This window comes from Periplaneta americana, chromosome 2 (assembly GCF_040183065.1).
Source record: "Periplaneta americana isolate PAMFEO1 chromosome 2, P.americana_PAMFEO1_priV1, whole genome shotgun sequence".
NCBI lineage: Eukaryota > Metazoa > Arthropoda > Insecta > Blattodea > Blattidae > Periplaneta > Periplaneta americana.
In genome coordinates this window covers 116130646-116156352 of record NC_091118.1, presented here as the reverse complement: position 1 = coordinate 116156352, position 25707 = coordinate 116130646, and the positions used below count along the sequence as shown (strand labels likewise).

The window sequence follows — 25707 nt, the reverse complement described above, 5'->3', positions numbered from 1 at the left end:
TACTTTTCAATGTGCGGTCCTCTTTTAAATCCAACGCATCGTTTTACAATTTGGAGGCCACCACTCTCTACTTTAGGCCTACACACTACTGAAAAAAAAAAAAAAAAAACAAACAAAATTTGATAACACAATCACAAGGGAAAAAATGGAACTCTCTGCATCATAATCAACAGTTAATTCCCGATTTACCACGAAAATCGACTGTAGCTGCATTTAGATTGGCAACAGGCCATGATTGTTTGGCCAAACACCTGCATAGAATTGGAATATATCAGTCCCCTAACTGCCCATTGTGCAACTCAAACCAAGAAATGGATTCGGAACACCTCAAAATCTGTGCTTCAGTGGCTGGCCATGATAATATCTTTGAAAAATATTGGAGTGCAAGAGGTCAAATGACTTTATTCTAAAACGCCTGACATTAGAAAACAACAACAACAACTCTTTGTATATTATTATATTACATCTGCGAGAAAGTGGTACCTATGTAAACTTTACTCATAATCATAACATTCATAACAAGCACTTTCGGATGTCTGCCTTTACCAAACTACAGAATAGATTCGGACATATAGCGTATGAAATACATAGAAAATTTCGAGTTTACAAAATCTGCAATCGGAATCTATGTAATTGAAAAGATTTTCGAGTTGCAGTTTGGATAGTGAAGGGCATCATTGTATCTCGAGGAAAACTTTCTGTGCAGTCTGCTTTGTCCAACACAAATTTTATCACGACCTGCAGAGAATAGAACACGGGACTTATGGATGGAAGACTAGCGTATTAGCTCTTGAACCACAAACGCGGCCTTTTGAATCGTCTATTTACTTAAGGACCAGGTCCATTCTGGACTTTGTCTTTCAATAACTCTGATGTAACGGTGTTTGAAATACTTCCATTTTATTAGTCAAGGATGAAGGTAGGTGAACAGGTTGCATGTGTTTTTCCCGTCACTCTGATAGCTAGTTCCTTTATGGCAATCTTGGGAGTAGGGTGCGGCAGTGAAATGTGACGGTTTTCAAAACGCAGTTGTTTCTAGCGTTTTTGTGTGGGAAAGGTAGGATTGCTGTGTACGTGATATTCAAGTCATGCAATTATTTCTCTTATCACTAGTGGAAGACAGTATGGTTTATTATTAGGTGCAGGAACTGCTTGCAAACTTTGTTTCCTGGACGCATCATTTTACAATTTGGAGACATTAACTGGCCGCCACTCTCTACGCACTACTGAAAAAAGTAAAATATTATTTTTTTTTTTTTTGTTGACGGTTTAACTTCCCCTGTTAAAGGTCTTGCATAGACCTACCAATTCCTGTAAGAGGGGAACAATTCTATGGACACAGTACACTAGACATCGACATATTTGTGAGCCTTAGCCTGGGATCAGCACAGCGTAGGGACCTCCACTGAGATACACACAGGACGGAATATTAAAACAAGGGACATTCATACATGTCCGAGGCGGGATTCGAGCTCACGAATCTTCAGACCACGCCATGTAAGGGGAGCGCATCTTAGACTTGTAGCCGCTCGACCTGATGAATAGAATATTTAATGTTCAAATTTATTCTATCATAATATCTAAGTAAGACATCCTAATTCTTCTCACACATTTTTACTGTATTGTAATTAGATAATATCGATGATATTCGAATGAAGGGGGTTAAGTTATTTCTTGTGCAAATGGAGTTTTTTTCCCTAGATGAATACACAAGTTAAATTCCACAGGTGAGCCTGCAAAAAGAAAAAAAAAATACTAGTACTTGTTGTGTTTTATTTATGTAGAAAATTATTTGCAATAAGGGTTCTAAGTTTAATCCTAGATCATATATACCTCAGATAGGTCGGCCTTATAGGCTTTGACGTTAACAACTTTTGTTAGGTTTATACGCTGCCATCTAGTTGTTACATAAGGAGTCACGTCATAATTCCCATTTGAATTGCATTAGCGACTGTACTGCCATCTCGTGTCGTTTACGGCGGACGGGTGGCGGTACTGGCGGTTGTTCTCTTCAAAGTGCAAACGATTTTAACATAGCGATGACTTATCTGTTTTATATATATATATATATATATGGGGGTGGAGTCGTTGTTGTTTTCCCACGTTGGACGCCATTTGAGGGTGGTATCGTTGTTGAGTGGTTATTGTGACCACACGTTGGGCGCCATTTGAGGGTGGGTGCGTCTCGATGTTGCGTGAGATTCACTCAGGGTAGCCGAGGTACTGTTGTGGTATAGGGTGATGTCGGGAATAATACCAAGCCGGCTACTTATATAAAAGGCAGTGTAAATTCCAAAACTATAAGTTTATTGTCGTATTCACTTGGTAAACACTAGAGTATGTATTTCCGGCTGACTTATAATTCAATCGTTGGTCGCACTTCTGTATCGACTCTATGGCGGCTCTGAATAAGCTCTATCCGATACTACAAATTCAATATTCTGTCCAGTACACTATGACACGAAGCGAAATAGTAGTCCTGTCGACACCAAACGAAGTAGTTATTCTGCCCTGTATGTAGGGCCGCCGACACGAAGTAAAGTTGTTTTTATGATCTCCGCTCCGAAGCGGAATGGTAGTCGTCATCTCCGCTCCCCGTCACCCTTATTTATAAAAACCTATCCTACGCTAAAACTAACTATCCTATTGGTTAAAAACTACGTCACTAACTGGCCTAAAATCTATTCCCTATTGGTCCAAAGTGACCTCATAAGCTGGACCAAGATCTCTTCTTATTGGGCGCGAAATATGTCATCTCTAAATTTAAACTTTGGATTTCCCATAACCTCAAATTAGTTTGTATATCTCACAAGAATACCCGTTCTTTGGAAAACCCAAGCTTGGCAGTATCTTTCCCACGGGTCCAGTCTAACTCCGGCTTTAGAATTTTATGCTTCATCGAGTCTCTATACGAAAACCCCGCTCAAGGTGGCCCTAAATCTGTCCGATGCTGACAAGTGACGAAACACCTGTGTGAGGAAGCTAATTCTAACGAAGTCGCCAGAACATCCCCGCGAATACATGTAATAGAAATATGGAGATATCACTTCGCTAATAAATCGGTCTCTCCCTCTCCTAATTACTGCTTCAAAATGCCCATCTACATAACCATTGGAAATTCCCGAAAGAGTTTCCAATGTTATGAGATGTCCCCGCTTTCTGCCTATAACTAGCCTCATAGTTCCCCCACGCGATATCAGCCGGTAACACATTATTTACAATACAGTGAGATTATAATGTCACTACAAACAATTACAATAAATATTACATATATCTTCACAAGCCTTTCTATGTACACAACTCTCACACAATAAGCACAACAATGTACAATTTATATCCACATTTACATATGTACAATACCATTCATTCACATATTTACATTTATTTATTAATTGATCAATTACACACTCTGCGTGCTTGGTTGTACCAGCCGCCCTGTACAGGTTCACCTAGCTGTACGCGTGAGACTAACCATCCTACTCTTTCTCATTCCTGCCTCCTAGCCTCTCCTGTTTGAAAGGCCGCAAGAGTTGCTTGTGGTACCTTCCAACAGGTTTACTTTTTCCCCTTTCTACCAATTCGAAAGTATGGTCTCCATATCTACTTTTAATTTCGTAGGGCCCTTTGTACAGTAGCTCCATGCGTGAGTAACGTCCTCTAAGGGCGGAAGATAACTTCACGTCCCTTAGCAATACCAGATCGCCGGGTGTGGGCTCCCATTTGTGGCGATATCTTTTAACTTTACCGAGTCTATACTCAGCCTTTTTCCTGATTCGGTCGAAAGCTAGTTTACACAGTAGTTCATCACTAGGAGGCTCACCCTCCTGTATTGCCTGCGGCAAACTCTTTATCATGGGATCGGGATCGATCCCTAACATAAGTTTGATCGGAGCTATTCCGGTCGTTGGATTGATAGAGTGGTTCATGACTCTCTCAATCACCTCACATTGCCTAAACCAGTCCTTATGGTTTCGGTGACACAGAATACGGAGGTACAATGATATATCCCTAAGCGCTCTTTCGCAGGGATTACCGCTGGGAAAGTATGCGGAGCAATTGTATAGTTTCACGCCCGCATCTTCCAGCCTTTTGCAAAACCCTTTCGATTTATGTACCGACACATTGTCACTGAGCACCGCTGTTACCGGACCGTAAGTCGGTATGTAATCTCTAACCAGCTTGTCAGCACACAACTTACTAGAGATCTTTCTTAAAGGGTAAATCTTTACAAATTTTGTGAAGACATCGTACGTAACAAATATGTACCTGTGTCCGAAGGACGATGTGGGCATTGGACCGTGTTCGTCCACTGCTACAAGTTCATTCTTTTTACCCCTGATAATGACCTGTGGTACATTGTCATACCTTACATTTAGAGGTTTCGCCCTCTGGCAGACCTCGCAACGAGATATTACCCTTCTAACCTTCTTTGACAGTTGCTTAATATAAAATGATTCTGACATAGTTAAAATGATCCTATCACTCCCAGAGTGACACATAGATAGGTGAAAGTTGTTTATAAGTTCATTCTCCATACTCGCAGGTATGTATATCTTCCACTTCTGGATATCCCTACCATGCAATTTATACAAGATACCAGAGCGCAATCCATACACTTCGTCTTTCACCTGTGAGATTTCTCTAGCTTTGTCCATTAAGGCCCTTATCGTGGAATCCTCCTGCTGCAAATCTGCAATTTTCCGAAATTTTCCCGTCAGAGCTCCATTCCTCGTGGAATCAATTTTCATCACGGCAATTTCATACGCGGGGGCGGTGATAGTTTCCGGTAGCCCCGATTTGGAATTCAAACGAGAGAGACAATCACCAAAGATATTGTCTGCCCCCGGAATATGTCTAATCGTCACATCATGAGCCAAAATTTCGTGCACATATCTAGATATTCTAGAGTTCGTCAATTTGCATCTACTCAGAAACGCTAGGCTTACATGGTCAGTAAATATGATGATCTGCCTATTAAAGATATACTGACGGAACTTCTGTAGTGCGAAGTACACAGCAGAAATCTCTAGTTCCGTGATTGATGCGTTGCTTTCGGTACGCGACAGTCCCCTAGAAGCTGTGGCAATCACATGTCGCTTATTATCTTCATCTGTCTGACATAGAATTGCTCCATATCCATATGAAGACGCATCCGTATAAATCTGAAAAGGTAGGCTGTCGTTAGGCCTTTCCAACAGAATTGAGTCGGCAAAAAGCAGTTTCGTTCGATCGAATGCTTCCTGCTCTGCCGACCCCCACCTGAAGGGTGTATCCTTCTTCAACAATGCTCTGAGTGGGGCTACATGCTTAGCATAATTGACGAGAAACCGATTCTGGTATTGTAGGATACCTAGATACCTACGAACCTGTTTCCGGTTCCGCGGCGGCGGGATCCTCGAAATGCTCTGAATTCTCTCTTGGTCCGGTCTAATTCCGTCAGACGAAATTACGTAACCCAGGAAAACTGTCTCAGCTTTAAAAAATGCTGTTTTCCCCAGCTTGACTGTCATACCAGCCTCTCTCAACTTAGTGAGTACAAAATCAATATCCCTAATATGCCTATCAACATTATTGCCATATATAAGAAAATCGTCAATGTACTGTGCCAGAAAACCTTTCGTCGAATCACCAAAAATTATGTCAAGTGCCCTTAGTAGCGCAGATCCAGAACTCGCGATGCCGAATGGGCATCGGGTATACTGATAAACTTTCCCGTTATGTAGGAACGCTGTGAATTTTCTCGAGTCCTCGTCAAGCGGAATCTGCCAATACGAACTGGTCAAGTCCAAACTAGTGAATATAGTACAGTCACTGATACGGCCTAACAAAGTGTCCACTGACTCCGTCCTGAAATTATCTTTAACTGAAAACGAGTTAACGTGTCGGGCATCGATCGTTACTCTTAAGCTTCCATTGGGCTTCCTAACCCAGCACAATGCATTTACATAAGGCGAGTCCGATATTTCTATAACTCCGTCTTTTAACATATCATTTATGACTTCGTCTGCCTGATCCCTTAAAGATAGGGGGATGGGTCTACATTTATGCCGAAATTCCTCCATTCCTACCACCTTAATTTTGTGTGTATACACTCTACACAGACCCGGCGCGTCTGAAAAGACATTTAAATGGCTACCTACAACATCCATTAAGCGTTTTCTTTCACTCTCACTCAGGCCGTGTGCCTGGTTAACTTTATCTCTTACTATTTCGAAAGTATCTGTCTTCCTATTGTTAGACGCGACTACCTGCCTAAGATCGCCCGGCGAACTCTCATTACAATATCTGGCCCTACCGCTAATGAGATTACGTCCTATCTGTCTCGCCTGAACTAATTCGCCAATACATAACTCGCATTCTCCGCAGCCTACTTGACACACTCCCCTAGTTACCTCGTTACCTTCCCACGGATTAACCTCTATAATTACATTCTTACAAATTTTGAGGTGCTCTACAAAAAATAACTCTTCCTGTAATTCAATCTCTCCCGCGGTCCTTTCGTCTAGTTCCGGTCTAGAGCTATGCCTACTGAATGGGACATGGCCTACACTGTCGTTACCTGCCGTAACCCCTAGTCTGTTTTCCCTGAAATCTAATAGCGCGTGCCATTCATAGAAGCTTTCTACTCCAATAATGATGTCGGTAGTCAACCTTTGTATCACAAGAAAAATAGCATTTAATTTCACGTCTCCGCACTCTAACTCGAACCATACTTGATATTTTACCTTTTCCTTCTTCTTGCTTAGGGCGCCTGCACAGTACAGTGAACATATGGGTAACGTTTGCAGTTTTATTCCTGAATCCCTAACCTTTTGAAAAAATTCCAAGCTGCATACGTTATTTGTGGAGCCCGAGTCCAACAACACACAACACTTTATCCCAAATATTTTGGCATCTATATAAGGCAATACATAAGTCCCATTATTTTCTAACTCTGGGTTAGTGATCTCGCTCTGTCTCTTCACGCTTACCGCGTTGGTGGATTCTTTTGACAGTGGCTTACTGCACTTAGCTACAGAAATCTCCGAACCCTTGAGACTTCTGTCTAGCAGTTTCCCGAGTGCGATGCAGTCGGTTCCACTGCTACCTCGTCTCTATTTCTACAATTTATAGGCTCCCGGCCCATACTCATTCTGACCGGACTTTGCTGACGTCCGTTCATGTCTCTATTCCTGCTTTGTCCCACGTTACACTGTGTAGGTGGCCTATTGCACCCTTGTGAGGCCATTTCTTGTAGGACGCCTCGCCTATCTCTCTCCTGCTCCTGTCTCCTCCAATCACCTCGATTTTGCGGTCCCCTGCTAAAATTAGGCTGCCAGAATCCCTGTCTGTAATTCCTGTTCCGAAGCCAGTGTGGTTGGGTTCTAAGCCTATTATTTCCATTTTCTTGTCTTCCCGTGTACCATCGTATGTGGTTAACCCTACGCACGGGACCAACACCTCCTCGATCGTTCCTCATCCTGTTATGACTACTCTGGTTATTCCTACTATTATTGTAAGGACCCCCAAAGGGCGGGTCAATCCTTCTCTCCCTGTTGGGACTTTTCCCTCCATTATGGCCATTATGGTACCGACTATGTGCATTGTTGGGGCTCCTGTCACCACCCCAATTACTCTGATTTTGGGCTCCTGTCCTTGGGGATGAAAAGGCCGTACTTGCCCCCTTCCCCGCTTTCTGGTCGGTGGGGCTTGAACCCTTTCCTTTGCCACGTTCATAATCTGCCTGTCCACTACATTCATAGTGCGTGGCGTCCGAACCATCCAGCGCAGTCAATAAATCTATTGTTTCCCCGAAGTCTCGGGGCCCTGCTACGATCAGATTATATCTTATGTTCTCGGGATACTGCGAAATCACAGTTTGGATCAGCTCTGAATCCGGTATTGGCGGATTGAGGCTTTTCCCTTTCTTAACCAGTTCAAGAAAATAATCTATCATAGAGACGCCTCTTCCCGCGTCAAACCTGCTCTGATTAATTTCCTTCCTAATTCTTTGTTGTTGTCTTTGTCCCCAGTATCTCTCCGAAAATTTTTCTCTGAATTCCTCATAAGTGACATTATCCCCTAGGGCCACTAACGCCCAGTTGAGTGGTCGGCTCTTTAGGCTCTTTCGTACGACAGTCATTTTTAAGTCATCCGGCACCCCTCTTATTCTGAAGTACGTTTCCAGCTCACTTATGTAATTATGTGGGTTTGAAAATTCAACCTCATCAAAAATAGGGTAACCAATCTCATTCATAATGTGGGTGGGGTACTGAGGACGGCCTAAATATGCCTTGTCGTTTACATTTATCAACTCACTACGCACATCATCCCGTGAGGTCTGACATTCCTCACCAACACTATTGTTAACATGTCTTACATTTATGTTGCTACCTGATGCCGGGCTCTCACTTGTGCCCTCTTGTCTAGAAACTGCACGGTCCGAGCTGCTATGTCCGCTTAAATTTGCGGGACTACCCCCATTTAGTACGTCGTTTATTGAGTTTAGTTTACTTCTTAATTCTTCCAAACATTCGTTATCCGCCCTTTCTTTATTCTTTATGGCTCGCTTGAGACCGTCCACTTCCTGATCCATCTCACCTATTTTCTCTTCCACCGAATTCTGAATTTCCCGAACCTTTTCCACTATCGTTTCCTCCACAGCTGATTTTAGATCGCTATTCTCTCTGGTAGCGCTATCTCTAACTCTAACTTCTAAATCCTTCATACTTTCTGACATCCTATCCATAGCTATCTTCAATTGGTTCTCCATTCCGATCCCATTCTCGGTTAATTTCCCCTCTAGCTTCTCTATTTTGTCCTCCATCTTGTTTCCTCTTTCCGCTAATTTTGCAATATGATCTCTAATCTCTCTCGAACTTTCCCCCAATCTATTTTCCATTTGTTTTATTTGTTCTCTACTTTCCCTTGAATTGTTGTCTAATTTATTTTCCATTTGCTTTATTTGTTCTCTACTTTCCCTCGAGTTATTTTCTAATTTAGTTTCCATTTGTTTTATTTGTTCTCTACCTTCCCTCAGAATCTGCTCTCTACTTTCCCTTGAGTTATTCTCTAATTTAGTTTCCATTTGTTTTATTTGTTCTTTACTTTCCCTCAGAATCTGCTCTCTACTTTCCCTTGAGTTATTCTCTAATTTAGTTTCCATTTGTTTCATTTGTTCTCTACTTTCCCTTGAATTGTTGTCTAATTTATTTTCCATGAATTGTCTCATCTGCTCCCATAACTGTTCTAGCGTCATTTCCCCTTTGCCACTTTCTCTACTCTGTTGCTTTTCCACTGTACGCTCTCCCTCTATTTCCTGTCCTGCGTTATTCTCGACCTCCTCCCTAATTTCCATAATTTCCTCGTCCTTCCTTTGCTCCATGGTTCCCTTGTTTCTATTTCCTCGTCTTTCTCGTATTTTCCTAACTACCTTACTCCTATGGCTACGTAGTATCATCTATATGCTACTCTGTCATCTATCCGACGCTTGCTTTCCCAATAATAATCTAACTAGGCCTGTATTTGCACTCGACTCACTTCCAACAAATTACGCAATACACTTATTTCACTCTTTCCCCCAAAATATCACACACAATAAAAAATACATATATATATACACCCGAAACATCACACCGGAAATTGAAACATATACACTTTATAATTATTCCCCCAAAATATCATATACATATATACACATATATTCATCTTCTATTCATACTTGCCACCGCCTCTCCGAGTCGCCTTCTCTGGTGGTCCCCGTGTTGTCTTCTCTAGTGTTGTCGTGATGTCGCGATGGCTTGGTTATGTTCCCGCCTTCCAGCGTCGTTCCTCGGCTATGCAGGGCTGAAATGCTCCGTCCGGTCCTCCGCGTTGTTTGGTGCTGTGTTCGCACCCGGGGCCGGTCACTGGAACAGCTGTCTTCCTTCGAGCCCCACGTTGGGAAGCGCCATTTGGGGGTGGAGTCGTTGTTGTTTTCCCACGTTGGACGCCATTTGAGGGTGGTATCGTTGTTGAGTGGTTATTGTGACCACACGTTGGGCGCCATTTGAGGGTGGGTGCGTCTCGATGTTGCGTGAGATTCACTCAGGGTAGCCGAGGTACTGTTGTGGTATAGGGTGATGTCGGGAATAATACCAAGCCGGCTACTTATATAAAAGGCAGTGTAAATTCCAAAACTATAAGTTTATTGTCGTATTCACTTGGTAAACACTAGAGTATGTATTTCCGGCTGACTTATAATTCAATCGTTGGTCGCACTTCTGTATCGACTCTATGGCGGCTCTGAATAAGCTCTATCCGATACTACAAATTCAATATTCTGTCCAGTACACTATGACACGAAGCGAAATAGTAGTCCTGTCGACACCAAACGAAGTAGTTATTCTGCCCTGTATGTAGGGCCGCCGACACGAAGTAAAGTTGTTTTTATGATCTCCGCTCCGAAGCGGAATGGTAGTCGTCATCTCCGCTCCCCGTCACCCTTATTTATAAAAACCTATCCTACGCTAAAACTAACTATCCTATTGGTTAAAAACTACGTCACTAACTGGCCTAAAATCTATTCCCTATTGGTCCAAAGTGACCTCATAAGCTGGACCAAGATCTCTTCTTATTGGGCGCGAAATATGTCATCTCTAAATTTAAACTTTGGATTTCCCATAACCTCAAATTAGTTTGTATATCTCACAAGAATACCCGTTCTTTGGAAAACCCAAGCTTGGCAGTATCTTTCCCACGGGTCCAGTCTAACTCCGGCTTTAGAATTTTATGCTTCATCGAGTCTCTATACGAAAACCCCGCTCAAGGTGGCCCTAAATCTGTCCGATGCTGACAAGTGACGAAACACCTGTGTGAGGAAGCTAATTCTAACGAAGTCGCCAGAACATCCCCGCGAATACATGTAATAGAAATATGGAGATATCACTTCGCTAATAAATCGGTCTCTCCCTCTCCTAATTACTGCTTCATATATGATCTAGGGTTTAATTTTCATTTATTTCAAAACTCATTTTTATAACTTATCTCCATTTATCCAAACATCATCGATATATTCATTCCATTGCCTCTAAGAAAAATTAAATTTAAATTATGGTTTACTTAACGACGCTTGCAACTGCAGAGGTTATTTCAGCGTCGCCGGTGTGCCGGAGTTTTGTCCCGCAGGAGTTCTTTTACATGCCAGTAAATCTACCGACATGAGACTGTTGCATTTAAACACACTTAAATGCCATCGATCTGGGCCGGAATCGAACCCGCAACCTCGAGCACAGAAGGCCAGCACTATACCATCTACGCTACCGAGGCCGACTGCCTCTAAGAATACTATAAAATAAATAGAAGCTGGGAATCGGAAAGTAGACGCTTCACTTTCTGAAATTAAATCAAACCTTTTTACTACCTACAGTTTTAGTTTCTCCCTATGGGTAAACATTGGTAATTTCGTGATAATTTCATGAAAACTAATTTAAAATGCAAATGTGTAAATATATCTTTATTCCGATTTTTTCATCTAAAAGACGATAACTTGCTGTACAAATCTGGGGACATAAAAGATTGGATACGTTCTTGAATATGTACCAAAAACTACTTTTACAACTTAAGCTGAAAGGTTGGTTATTTCGTGATAACCTTGGTAATTTCGTGATATTGCATTGATAATTTCGTGAGAGGTAGAAGAATTGTGGAAAAATTCATTAAAGTCAAATGAAATTCTCATTTATTGTTACAAGACTTCAAACATAGTAATTCCGTCTAATATTCATAGCAAGGAAACATAGAAATACATATCAACACATAATAAGAATGAAATCGAAGTAAAAATTGAAATTCAAAAGGTATCTTCTTTGCCCTGAAAGGGTGAACACTTTTATTACGGACTTTGCTATAGCCTATATTACTAGGGTAACTCCAAAAGTAATGCATAACGTTTGTTTAAAAATTATATTTTTATTCTACAGCTTTGCTATTTTCACAGAATGTAGATGTATCCTTAAGGAACAAAATGTCACTTTTCCACATAGTCCCTGTCCCTTTCAACTGCCTTACGTAACTAAGGAACGAGGGCCTGTAGACCAGCACGGTAAAAGTCTGGACCAACAAGTCTGAGCCACTCTTTAGCAGCGTGCACAAGGGAGTCATCTTCTAACCTCGTTCCGCGAAAGGATCCTTCAGTTTACCAAAGAGATGGTAATCGCACGGTGCCAGTTCAGGACTGTAAGGCGGATGTTTCAGTGTTGTCTATCCGAATTTTCTGATCTGGTCTGTGGTCTTGTGACTGACATATGGCTGTGCGTTGTCGTGCAATAGCAGAACATCCTGCTTCTCCCGATGTCGTCGAACACGACTCAGTCGAACTTGAAGTTTCTTGAGAGTAGCAACATACCCGTCAGTATTAATGGTGGTTCCGTGTGGCATGTTTTCCACAAGCAAGAGTCCTTCTGAATCGAAAAACACAGTACCCATAACGTTTCCTGCCGAAGGTGTACTTTTGAATTTCTATTTCTTTGGTGAATTTGCAAGATGCCACTCCATTGTCTCCCTCTGTCTCCGGTCCAAAATGGTGGAGCCATGTTCCATCTTCTGTCACAATTCTTGCAAGTAAGTCATCTAGCACTTATCATTGACACTTAGCATGATAACAAATCAAACAGAAGCTACACTGAACCCATTGCGTCTTCGTTTTCTTTTTTGTTATCACATCTTGTCTTCAGATTTCTAAAATTCCTATTTTAATACATTTTATACTATTTCAAAAATTGTAACACTTAATGCTCAACAAAATTTCGCCTCAAACAGCTAAGATTTCTATCAGTAAAGCTAAGCCTATATGGCGACTACAGATGTATCTAAAATTCCAAAAACATTTCCTAAAATTTCATGAAGATAAAATAAATCTTTGTACCAAATATCATATGCTTACCTTTAGTAATAAGCCTGTAATGTAATTACAAACATCCATAAAATATGTATGCCTGAGAAGTCGACACAAACTTGCTCTCTCTAAACATAAAAGCTCACTGAGGCAACTACAATAGTCACACAAAGCTTAGCTGTATGTTTCTGGAAACTGGACAACATATGCAATCCCTTGGCGGAAATTTGGATCTCGTAACACCATTGGTTAGTTCACAAAAGAGCAAAGAAAAAAGTATCACGAAATAACCACTGCCACGAAATTACCAATGTTTACCCTAATACTCTCTAGTAATCCATGATATTTTGTTCTGAATTGAAATTCCGCAATAGCCTTGGACAACTTACTTTTGTCGACTCTAGAAATATTATAAGCTTGACCCTCCATTTTCCTGAAAATCATACATGCAAAATGTAGTCATTACAAATAGTTTCAGTAACTATGAAGCTGTATTGTTGTTTACAGCATAATATGTATCTTCTTTTCTATGGTAATGAAATTATAGCCCGAATAACTTAGAAACTTCTTTGTTATACCGATATAATTTAATTTTTCTTTTCATTTCACGGCTAAAATGTTCCTTGACCCCGTGTAAATTGTGAAACTAGACTACGCCCAGCTTCACAAATTTCATGCTCGTTCCCAAAGAAAAAAAAACATTTTACAAATTTGTATCATAAATAATTATTACAAATTCAGAGGACATTGAGATACTGGACACGTTCGAACTAAATGGCAGGATGAATAATTCTTTCGAAGTTGTGAACAGATCATTTTAGGGTGATGATGATGATGATGATGATGAAGATAAAGTGAATGATAGAATTGGTTTTAGTCCACCTCTTTGGAGTAACAATTTGCATGCCTGACCGTGAAAACGAACGAGCCCGGGTTCAGATCCTGGTTGGGACACGTTACCTGGTTGAGTTTTTTTTTTTTTCCGGAGTTTTCCCTCAATCCATTAAGAGCAAATGCTGGGCAACTTTCGGCACTGTACCCTGGACTCATTTCGGTGACATCACCATCTCATTCAAAAGTTAGGAAACCATAACAGTTGATACAGCGTCGTAAGATAACCAATTAAAATGAAATTGCTGTGTTCTAGTAGTACGTCCATTTATGATTGTTTTGAAATGCTAGGCGTGACACATATAAACCAATTTGCTAATTATGAAAGTTTGAGGATCTCTGGCCTAACTCATAAATTTCATATAGTGATCGAAGTTACATCAGCGTTTATCAGAGGGAGGATGGCGCCTGAACTTGTCTTACAGAATATCGGGTTGTCGTCATATGCTCTCAGTAACTTGAACGCATCGATTGTTGAGGAATTTTGAAATAAACACAAGTCCACTATGGACTGTTTAAAGGCATTTTTGCGGCTCTTACCGAAGTAATTGGAAATCTTGTTAGAATGGTCGAGGACGCGGTGAGATCATTTCCTAGCGGTACCAGTTGTTCTCAAACGCTGCGAAGCGGCTATGAATGAGTTGAGTCGATCAATAACAACTGACCTCACCGAACAGGGCGTGCGAGGACTTTGCTCTCAGGAGATGCGCTGATCTGTAGTGTGATCAGGGAGAACTTATGCTGTGTGGTGTGATCGAGAGGACACTCTGGTTTATGGTGTGATTTGGGGGCACTTTATTTCCTTGGTGCACTCAGGGAGACATTTTGATATGTGATGTGCTCAGGAAGAAACTTTTTGTATTCTGTGGTACGATAAAAGAGACTCTTTGCTGTATTGTAAGGGGAAAAAGAAGAACTTTGCTATGTGGAGCGATCAGGGAGATACTTTACTGTGTGATGTGATCCGTAGAATGTGCGGATATATGGTGTGGTTAGGGGAACACGCTCATTATATTGCAATCAAGACAACACTTTTTCTGTGTGGTACGATTAGAGAGATCCTGTGCTGTTTAGTATGACCATGGAACATTTCGCTTCTTGGTGTGATCACGGAACATTGTGTTGGGTAGTGTAATTATGGAACATTTCGTGGTATGAAGACATTTTGCTATGTGACGTTATTAGGAGGATAATATGCTGTGTGATGTGATGTGATCAGAAACACTTTGCTATGTGACGTTATCAGGAAGGTAATGTGTTGAGTAATGTGATCAGGGATACTCTTTGCCGTGTGGCGTTATCAGGGGATAATGTGCTGTGTGATGTGATTAAGGAGACACTTTGCTATGTGACGTTATCAGGGATGGAATGGAATGCAATTTAAGTGAGGGGACACGGATGGCTCAGCACTGCGACCTGTTGAGATCTATTGCGCTAACCCTCGATATGGAATGAGTTGCGTGCCATAGATCCCCTACGCGCACCAACCCAACCACCTGACTCCCTGACGACAGGTCCCTACAACCAACAGAAATCCTACCATTCCTACTTCGGCAACTTCCCCCAAGGCCCCCTTGTCAGTCCGAGGCGAAACTCCTCCTCCGAGTAGGTCCGCCTCGGGTGCTCGTTGCAGAAGCCATCCAACGTCGTTGAGCTACATTCCACGGAGGCCGGTCGAGAGAGCCAGTAGTTTGGGGAGGCCGCCTATAGAGTGATCTGAAAAACTAGAAACGGGATGATGAGGGAGAGAAGAAAGTGGCGAAGATGAGTGAGGTTCCAATCGCCTGATATTCATCCATAGGAATGAGGGAAAAACCCCGAAAAAACCTCACCCAGGCAACTCGTCCTCACTGGGAATCGAACCCGGTACCGGTTAGACTCGTTAACCCCTCAGCCACAACGGTGGACGATCAGGGATATAATTTGCTATGTAACGTGATCAGGGTGAGACTAAGCTTTATAATTTTCTGCGCCTAGAGAGTTTTCTAAGTTACTGGTTTAAAATATATCTAAAGATGGCAGAAAATTGGTGACGAGAGAACAATTAAGGACGAGTGAGAACATGAACAGTCATGGCGATACTTGTGAGGAGGGTTGTGGAAGAACAGTGACTGTGGTTGATTGCAGGATAAATAGTTCAACTAAATGATAGGACAGTTCTAACAGGTAACTTAAATGATTTAGTATATCTATTCAGGGATTGCAAAATATGTTTATTTTACGACGCTCGCAACTGCCAAGGTTATATCAGAGTCGCCGGTGTGCGGGAATTTTGTCTCGCAGGAGTTCTTTTACGTGCTAGTAAACCTACTGACATGAGCCTGTCGTATTTAAGGACACTTAAATGCCATCGACCTGGGCCGGGATCGAACCCGCAACCTCGAGCACAGAAGGCCAGCACTCTATCGACTGCGACATCCAGGCCGATTTCAGGGTAAATGTGTACAGAAAAGTATTACAAAATTAGAGCATTTAAGAAAAGAAATATATATGAAAATGCCAACTAATAAATACCTACATCTCCTATTCACAAATGAAAATCAACAATCCTGACAAGAGGTCAACTGTAGGATTATAATTCACAATGTGCTCTTCAAGCAGTGGTTCCTAATACGTGAAAAATTGGTGCACTCCAAATTTCTATATCTCAAGGACCAGTAAAAGTACTAGTGAGATAGAATAGTCCTAAGTAGCTCACATAAATTCTTGCTTTTGTTAACGTAATTTTATTAGTCTATATTACCTGTATTTTGTTATTTAAACGAAGAACTATTTATTACAAATAATAAAAATGGAAATAATTTGCTGTAAGTCAATTTATTTGAGTGTTATAGGCTATATAATGTATGAATTGACAAACTTTTTGTTATACTGTAATTGCATTGTTTCATTTTTATTCATAATTAAGATTTTTTATCACTTTAATTATACACTGATATTTTATTTATTTATTTATTTTATTCCATAGATCTTACATGAGCAATGAAGCTTTAAGATGTGGAACAAGTCAAAATTTTACAATATTACAATTACAATTTTTACAAATTTTTACAGTTTTACAATTTAGTAATTTTCTACAATTTTTACAATTTTGTGCAATTTTTTACAATATTTTGGCGAGATGTAGTGAGATGAGGTGAGGTGAGATCTAATATGCTAAATGGATACAACGTTGAAAGTAGGGATGAACCTATCACAATCATCTAAATAAACACGCTTTATTTTGCGCCTTGAGTAAATAATTTCAATTATCTCTTATTAATGTTAGCATTTATAATTAAAAAAGAAACACTAAAGAGAATAGAAGGTAAAACCTTTGTATAATGTTAACATTCTTTGGCTGTACCTGAAGAAGTTAAAACTTTTATTTTAAATAGATGTATATAGGCCTATATATACTGTATGTATCTGGAAGACATCAGCGTTATTTTTAGTAAACATTTCAACTTTTATACAAACGCATTTGCAGACCACTTGACATAATACGAAGTCTGTGTCCGTGTGTTGAGGAGTAGCGTTTGTTCGCAAATGAACAACCATACGGCGGCGTGCCAATTTTTTTTAATGGGGTAAGCTTAAAACGCTTATTTAGTTAACAAGGCGAAGCAAATTAGTTGCATCATCACAGAGGCTGGTGTAACGCACCTGCATGCACCCCTGGGTATTGAGTCGCGTGACCTCGCGGCGGTCCATCATGCTAACGAGTTCGCACATCGATTGTCTCTCATGAGCGCGTCTTCAGTTGCTAGGCAACGGTTTTCCTTCTTGTCGAAATCGATGTTGCTCGCGTCTTGGCGAATTATTCCGATGTCTTCGTTGACGTGTGGGCATAATACAAGTGATGTTATAGGCTTAGAACCAACTCTACGTCAAAATTTATGCTTCAGCTACTGTATATTGACGAAAGTAGTGTATTACGTACTGTACGATCATGTAGAAGAGGGTAGGTTGCTACCGTATTTGCCGGTGACTCGGTGTATAAGGCGCTCTTCTGTAAACTTGAAATAGATGATAATAATAATAATAATAATAATAATAATAATGAAATTGAAATTTCGATGTTCTCCCACACCACAGACTGGGCTGATGTCTGATTTGCGTTGCGTTATTCCATTACTACATGAAAGTTACAGATGGAATAACTACAAACACGTGACATATTAATTGCTAATTGAATAGTTTATTCCTAACCCTTAAAAGCCGGAAGACTTATACCATTATTGCACGCATATGTCTAACTCTTAACCAGAGGTTCGTATACCTGCATAATCGGGTAAATTCGTGTTGAGTTCGTTAGCCGTGCGGTTTAAGGCGCACAAAATATGTCTGACCAGCATATCGTGCCTAAGATCGCAGGTTCGTGTTCCGGCCACTGCAGTCAACTGAGCCTGTGATAAAGGATGGGGAGGGCCCATGTAAAACAATCGGTGTAAAGGTACGCATGGAAGCTGACGGGGTTTCAGTTGACTGCAGTTGAAATGATTTTGCTTCTTTTTTTAAGAAGAAGAAAAAAAACATTACAAAAATGTATTGTTTTAATCAAGTGCAATGTCCTTAATGTTATATATAATTAAAGAATATCAACGTATTTTATATATAACATACAATTTATAACATAATATATCACGTCATGACCATAATACTAACTGGCCACTATAATGGACGCACGGCTCCTAAGGGCTAAAAAAAAAAGAAAAGAAAAAGAAACATGTTAAGCGAATAATAGCTTTCATCAGAATCGGATGCTCCCTGGATCAAATTATCTTATTTAATTATTTAATTGCTTCATAGTTTCATGCAAGATGATAGACGACATTAAGATAATGGATTATATGAGGAAAGAAATAGGAAGCCAGGAAATAGGAAAGACTGGAGACAGCTGGGTTTGCAGTGAAAGACCTGCCCTTCGGCAGAACACTAAATGAAATGAATGAAAGAGTTTCATGTATTATTTTATGAGGTTGTTATGACTGAGATGCCTATTGTTAATTGTTTTTATTTGTAACAGTAGACCATTACTGACCGAGTATATACGAACTCGCGCTCAGAGGGTAGAGGTCAGGGTTTTGGTATAGCCCATAAGCCACAAATCGTGCTAAAGATTTTCTTCTTTATCCAGCATAAAGTGTTGTGTACTATAAGGAATTGTTGCCTAATATGTTGTACGTATATAACATACCTGCACAAACAGCGCTCCTTCGGAGCGGGAGAGCCGTTTTTTCCGCTCGCCGAAACGGAGAGGAAGATACGTCAGAATGACATAGACTTGCCATAGATAGAGGAGAGGGAAACGACCACTCAGTTATCTAGTGGAGTGCAGTGTGTAGGACTATTCTCAGTAACTGTTCCACGTTGCTTACCTACTGCTACAGTACAATATGTAGGAATCTAAAAGACGGAACATAACATTTAACGATTTACAGCTCAAACTTATTGATCTTCAATGTGACCTAAGGGCTAAAGATCGTTTGAATAATACTACTAGCCTGGTTGAGTTTTACAAGACTAAACATTAGCAATAATATCCACGACTACACAGGCTGGCTGTGAAAATGATTGCTATGTTTGGCTCAACATTTATATTTGTGAGCAACTGTTTTCTATAATCAACTTTAATAAAGGCAGACATCGAACATCTGTAACTGATGTTTCATTACGATCATTAGGCTACTGTTCCTTTCAGCTGCCAACAGCATAAAACCTCGTTCTGATGTACTGATAAATAAAAATATAACAAAATGATATTGTACATTTAAGTAGCTATAGAATTTCTATTATTTCTATAAAATAAATATTTCATTATTAATTAATAATAGTCCAAGATAGTTTTGCAAACACTGAATGGGAATTCATTTCATAAACACTCGTAACAGTACTTCCTTTTGTGTATATTTTGTACGAGATCACCCCTTCTTCCAGTCCACCCTTATACAGAGCGCAGCTAATATCTGCATTCCGCTCATGAGCTGTGAGCCGGCTCGGAGAGCGCAAACCTTGTGCAGGCCTGGTATATAACTTTATAGTGATCACATCGTGTCTCTAGAGTGGTGTCTTACAATTCTGGGATTGTTTTCAATAGTTTAACTACTTTCGTTTTCGTTCCGTGTATGGTGTAGGAAGATATCGAAGCTTCACCAGTAATAGTAATGATAGTAATCTAATAATAATTCAGTGTTTTTTCAAAAGTCCATAAATTGATTTACAAAGAGCGTGCATTTTTTTTAACTTGGTTATTTAACGACGCTGTATCAAGATCAACTACGAAGTTATTAATTTAGCGTCTATGATTCTATGGAATTGGTGATAGCGAGATGATATTTGCCGAGATGAGGCCGAGGATTCGCTATAGATTAACTGGCATTTGTCTTACGGTTGGAGAAAACCTCGGAAGAAACCCAAGCGGGAATCGATCCCGCCCCCGACCGCAACTCCGGTTAGGCAGGCAAGCACCTGAATTACGCCGTTGACTCAAAGATCGTGAAAGGGGACAAAGGAATACAAATGGCTGTCGTTGTATAAGACGCACTCTAATTTTAAGGTCTATTTTGAGGGAAAAAAAGGTGCATCCTATGCAATGAGAAATATGGTAGTTAGGAGACATTATTATTATTATTATTATTATTATTATTATTATTATTTATTCCTCCACTTAACGACGTTGTATGAACTACTAAGTTATTTGGCGTTGATAAGATTTATGATGACAAGATGATAGTTGGTGAGATAATGCTTTAGTGGAGAAAAATCTCGGAAAAAACCAAACTATATATTCAGATCACGCAGGAATCGAACTCCTGTCCGAGCGCAGATCTCGTTTAGTAGGCAAACACGCTACCGCCTGAGCTATACCGAGATCTATTATTATTATTATTATTATTATTATTATTATTATTATTATTATTATTATTATTATTATTATTATTATTATTATGGCACCGGCTTATGTCACTTGGCAGGCGCCTTTTCCTGCTGTTCCGAAACTTTGCTCTGACCTGGATTCGATTTCCGCTTGGGCTGGTTACCTAGTGATTTTTTCCGAGGTTTACCCGAAACGCAAAGCGAATGTCAGATAACCTATTGCGATCTGCCTCATCTCGCCATCACTAATTCCATCGGCGCTAAATAACCTACTAGTTGATACAGCGTTGTTAAATAGCCAAATAAAATTATTATAATTACTATTATTATCATCATTATGGTCATATTTAGCAATAATTAACATTTTTATATCGGCCATGGTCAGTTTACTTCTTCGATATTTCACATAACTAATAACCTGATTCCAGAGTTAAATGAAAATATGTTTTGAAGTCCTAAAAAATCTTCATATATTTATAATGATTTTGTATAAGGATTCTGTGTCGGTTTATGTTGAACTCTTATGATCTGGGTACCGTACTCGTATATAAGAATGTTATTCAGCTGTTTAAATCTGACCAGCTTTTGACTGGCATATCACCTGCATACTGGAACAATTTAATGGAGGATGTAACGTTTGTATAAACTTCATTACCTTTGCGCCTAAATTGAGTGTTAAGTGGCACAGTAACGCTATTTTTATCTACTTAAATATTTATCTTTCAATAAAGTTGGCTGATTTACACCACATATATGATGCAAAATGTTTAAACAACTTTCAGTAGCGCTTCCCATGCTTGGTTTCATTTCACCAATGCAAAGAAATTTACTAACTGGTTTTTACTTGTGATCAATGTATCTTTATTGAAATTTTACAAAACTTTGGATATCTCTGTATCATTCCTAGCCGTGCAGTGCATTAGCGCACGTGTTCAACAATGCAATGTATTAAATTTATATGTTCAGCCTTATTGGTTTTGATGAGGTGTACGTTTGTTTGGCAGATTGTTTGTATTTGTTCATTGTCGGAAGCTTTCAAAATGAAATATACATTTTTCTTAGTTTCTCGGTTACTGTTATACTCCCGGTGTTGCCATATTTAGCGATAAGTCGCTAAATCTAGGGAATTTTGAATCAGTCTCGACGACAAATTTTGTAAAATACGATTAGCGACTTTTCTGATGATTTTTATATTCTTCCACTTTTTCCTTTCTTTTAAGTTAAAACATTCAACTGAAGTCATGCACTTCTTAGTTTTAGAAGAGGCATGGGTGCATGACTGAATAGTCTAATGATTCATACGTGAAAGCCCATATTTGTGATCAGTGATCCGGGGTGAAAGATGCTGAATCAATTATTTTCATGGATTAGGTCTCTCTCTCAATGCTACTGCTCCAACACCGATAAACGGTGGCAACTTTGATTGGCACGTGACGAGTCGCGAGCTCCAGCTAATTCTTGGTTCTTCCCCGCAACGCGGAGATTTTCCACTTCGAACCGACCCGAGGCAATCGGGTTTTGGAATTTCGTGCCGACAGTTAGTGTGAAGCAAATGAGACTGTAGTTTTTGCTGGTTTTAATATATTTTAATATATAAGATTTAAAAAGTGTTAGATTTTACAATTGTTGTCAAATGGTTGGGTGAAAATTTCCACACTTACAATTTGCCAGAAAGTGTAGTGTCAATGATTGGATCAAGTGCAGTGTATTCACAATCAGCTGTTCCCACATCTTCCACCTCAACATCACAGCCGTCAATAATACAACCAGACTCCGCAGAAGAGGGTGACGACGAGGAAAGTATGTTTTTCTTCGCATATGTATGTTTTTCTTATTTTTATTTAGTGATATTTATTATTAATTTTTAGCGAAATTTCTGGGGATTTCTTAACAAACTTTGGAGAGATTTAGCTACTTTTTGTTGAAGAGTTAGCGAGATTGTAGGGCGATATGTTGGCAACAGTGTATACTCCTATTCTATTCAGTTGAACAGTTGAACTACCCTTAATGCGATAGACAAGCCACTACATCGTTGCTTCTACGAAAGATGCATGCATGTCTTCTTAAATAACTTATTCTATTCACGAACCATATGGACATCATCAACCTGTTAATTGTTCTTTGATCATGTACATGAAGCAGTTTTTAATTGAACTGGATTGGAAACTGACATTTTTGTTAATTTGACTTTCGACAAGCAAAATCTGACGAATGTTGGTGAAACCGGCCTCAATATGTAGCTAATTTTGAGAGAGTAGTTTGGTCATTGTTGTTGAACCCATTGATACGTATAACTGACATCAGTGAGGCGAACTGAGCAGTTCATAATTATGTACAGAATATCAAGTTAATTGTGAGCTTTTCCAAGCTTTGTTCCTGGTAGTGGGGCTGGTAATGACCGTGCTATTTTAACGGCTCTGATATGCAGCATGCCACATGCCACAGTTATCGCCCCTAGCGGATGTTGTGCCTGGCAGAAGTAATAAAAGCAGCTGCAACGTACTCTCAAAATCAATTCAGAAGTGAATTGTTCAGCATGAAGTTTATTTTTCCATTATCTGAAGTTTGGTCTCCCATTCCGAGACGCGTAGAAAATAGTTTGGGGTTGAGGGACGGACGGCGAAAGCGGCATGATCGTCAAAAATGGACACAGGGAGTTGTTTGATACTCTTTTCAGACGACGACGTTGGAAATGGCTGTTTAGTGAATTGCATGTGAGCAATTTGAATCTGCTTTAAGATTTGCAACCGAACCTCGTGCAGTAAAATCGTTGCTATCCTATCTGAACCGTACTTCGTAACTTGCGTAACCTGAGCACGTTCCGCGGCTTGTCGGTTTTTCGCCAACGCATCGCATCGAAGTGTGCAGCACGCTTAGGTAATAAGGAAGTGTAAATCTGCTATAAGATACAGTAGGCACATTTTGTTCTATATCTCGTCAACTTTTAAAGCTATCCATTTCAAATTTCAAGACGGATTAGATAAACCCTCATGAATATCCTCTGTAAATATTAATATTCTAGTGAATATATAAACATTTTAGTAAAATATTTTAGAAGAGATCTTGTGAAAAGAAAAAAGAAGAAAAAAAAAGAAAAAACTGAAACATTGAGATATAAGCACCAATTTTTCTAATAAACTAGTGGAAGAATTTTAATGACTTTTTTTAAACAGATTACGAACATAATTTAATTTTGGTAAACAGAATAATTTTTCTATGTTAGTCTGGGAATGAAATATAATTTTCTTTGAAAATAAAAAAAAAATGATATTAAATGTATTGAATCATTGTTTACAAATGAGTTTTCTTAATCAATTTGTATTTCTTGCTACTGTTACGCCAGAATGTACTAAACTTTCGGCATTGTTTCAGAAACCATTTTTCAATTTATGAACACAGTCTGAATATACAATTTTATTACAAAGTGATGTTCAATGATTCAAACAAACCTTAACCAACACAACTGATCTAATATTGCATAGAGTAATATGTAAATAAGCTTTAAGGTTTTAAAAATAAATGCGCTTGGTTGAAACTCGCACCGAAACTACACTTAAGTGCAAGTTAAAGCCAACATAAATTGAAATATATATGTGAATATATTTATTTTGTATAATTACTATACGTACTTACTTACTGGCTTTTAAGGAATCCGGAGGTTCATTGCCGCCCTCACGTAAGCCCGCCATTGGTCCCTATTCTGAGCAAGATTAATCCAGTCTCTACCATCATATCCCACCTCCCTCAAATCCATTTTAATATTATCTTCCCATCTACGTCTCGGCCTCCCCAAAGGTCTTTTTCCCTCCGGCCTCCCAACTAACACTCTATATGCATTTCTGGATTCGCACATACGTGCTACATGCCCTGCCCATCTCAAACGTCTGGATTTTATGTTCCTAATTATGTCAGGTGAAGAATACAATGCGTGCAGTTCTGCGTTGTGTAACTTTCTCCATTCTCCTGTAACTTCATCCCTCTTAGCCCCAAATATTTTCCTAAGAACCTTATTCTCAAATACCCTTAATCTCTGTTCCTCTGTCAAAGTGAGAGTCCAAGTTTCACAACCATACAGAACAACCGGTAATATAACTGTTTTTTAAATTCTAACTTTCAGATTTTTTGACAGCAGACTAGGAGACAGAAGCTTCTCAACCGAATAATAACAGGTATTTCCCATATTTATTCTGCGTTTAATTTCCTCCCGAGTGTCATTTATATTTGTTACTGTTGCTCCAAGATATTTGAATTTTTCCACCTCTTCGAAGGATAAATCTCCAATTTTTATATTTCCTTTTCGTACAATATTCTGGTCACGAGACATAATCATATACTTAGTCTTTTCGGGATTTACTTCCAACCCTGTCGTTTTACTTGCTTCAACTAGAATTTCCGCGTTTTCCCTAATCGTTAGTGGATTTTCTCCTAACATATTCATGTCATCCGCATAGACAAGCAGCTGATGTAACCCGTTCAATTCCAAAACCTCTGTGTTATACTGAACTTTCCTAATGGCATATTCTAGAACGAAGTTAAAAAGTAAAGGTGATAGTGCATCTCCCTGTTTTAGCCCGCAGTGAATTGGAAAAGCATCAGATAGAAACTGTCCTATACCGTCTCTGCTGTAAGTTTCACTAAAACACATTTTAATTAATCCAACTAGTTTCTTGGGAATACTAAATTCAAGAAGAATATTATATAATACTTCTCTCTTAACCGAGTCATATGCCTTTTTGAAATCTATGAATAACTGATGTACTCTACCCTTATACTCCCATTTTTTCTCCAATATCTATCGAATACAAAAAATTCTGATCAATAGTCGATCTATTACGCCTAAAACCACACTGATGATCCCCAATAATTTCATCTACATATGGAGTTAATCTTCTCAAAAGGATATTCGACAAAATTTTGTACGACGTCAACAAAAGTGATATTCCTCGAAAGTTACTGCAGTTAGTCTTATGCCCCTTCTTAAAAATAGGTACGATTATGGACTCCTCCCATTGTTCTGGTACAATTTCCTTTTCCCAAATTGCAAGTACAAGTTATAAATTTCGCTAGATAATGCCCTTCCACCCTCTTGTATTAATAATTACAAT

At 39.5% G+C, this 25707-nt stretch overlaps 2 protein-coding genes across 5 annotated transcripts in view; one reads left to right on the top strand and one right to left on the bottom strand.

Annotated features, from left to right (window-relative positions):
- LOC138694529 (beta-1,3-galactosyltransferase 5-like) overlaps positions 1–25707 on the top strand; it is a 270652-nt gene that overhangs the window by 88472 nt on the left and 156473 nt on the right. The window lies entirely within an intron of this gene.
- Positions 6344–9923, bottom strand: LOC138694528 (uncharacterized). The gene is made up of 2 exons (XM_069818342.1): positions 9166–9923; positions 6344–9009 (listed from the first exon to the last, which is right to left on the bottom strand). The coding sequence occupies exons 1-2, from the start codon at positions 9437–9439 to the stop codon at positions 7046–7048; spliced, it is 2238 nt and encodes a 745-aa protein (XP_069674443.1). The 5' UTR covers positions 9440–9923; the 3' UTR covers positions 6344–7045.

Coding starts and splice junctions, on each gene's coding strand:
- LOC138694528 (XM_069818342.1), bottom strand. CDS start 9,439: ATGATACTACGTAGCCATAGGAGTAAGGTAGTTAGGAAAATACGAGAA. Junction 9,010..9,165: donor AGACAACAATTCAAGGGAAA/GTAGAGAACAAA, acceptor TTCTGAGGGAAG/GTAGAGAACAAATAAAACAA.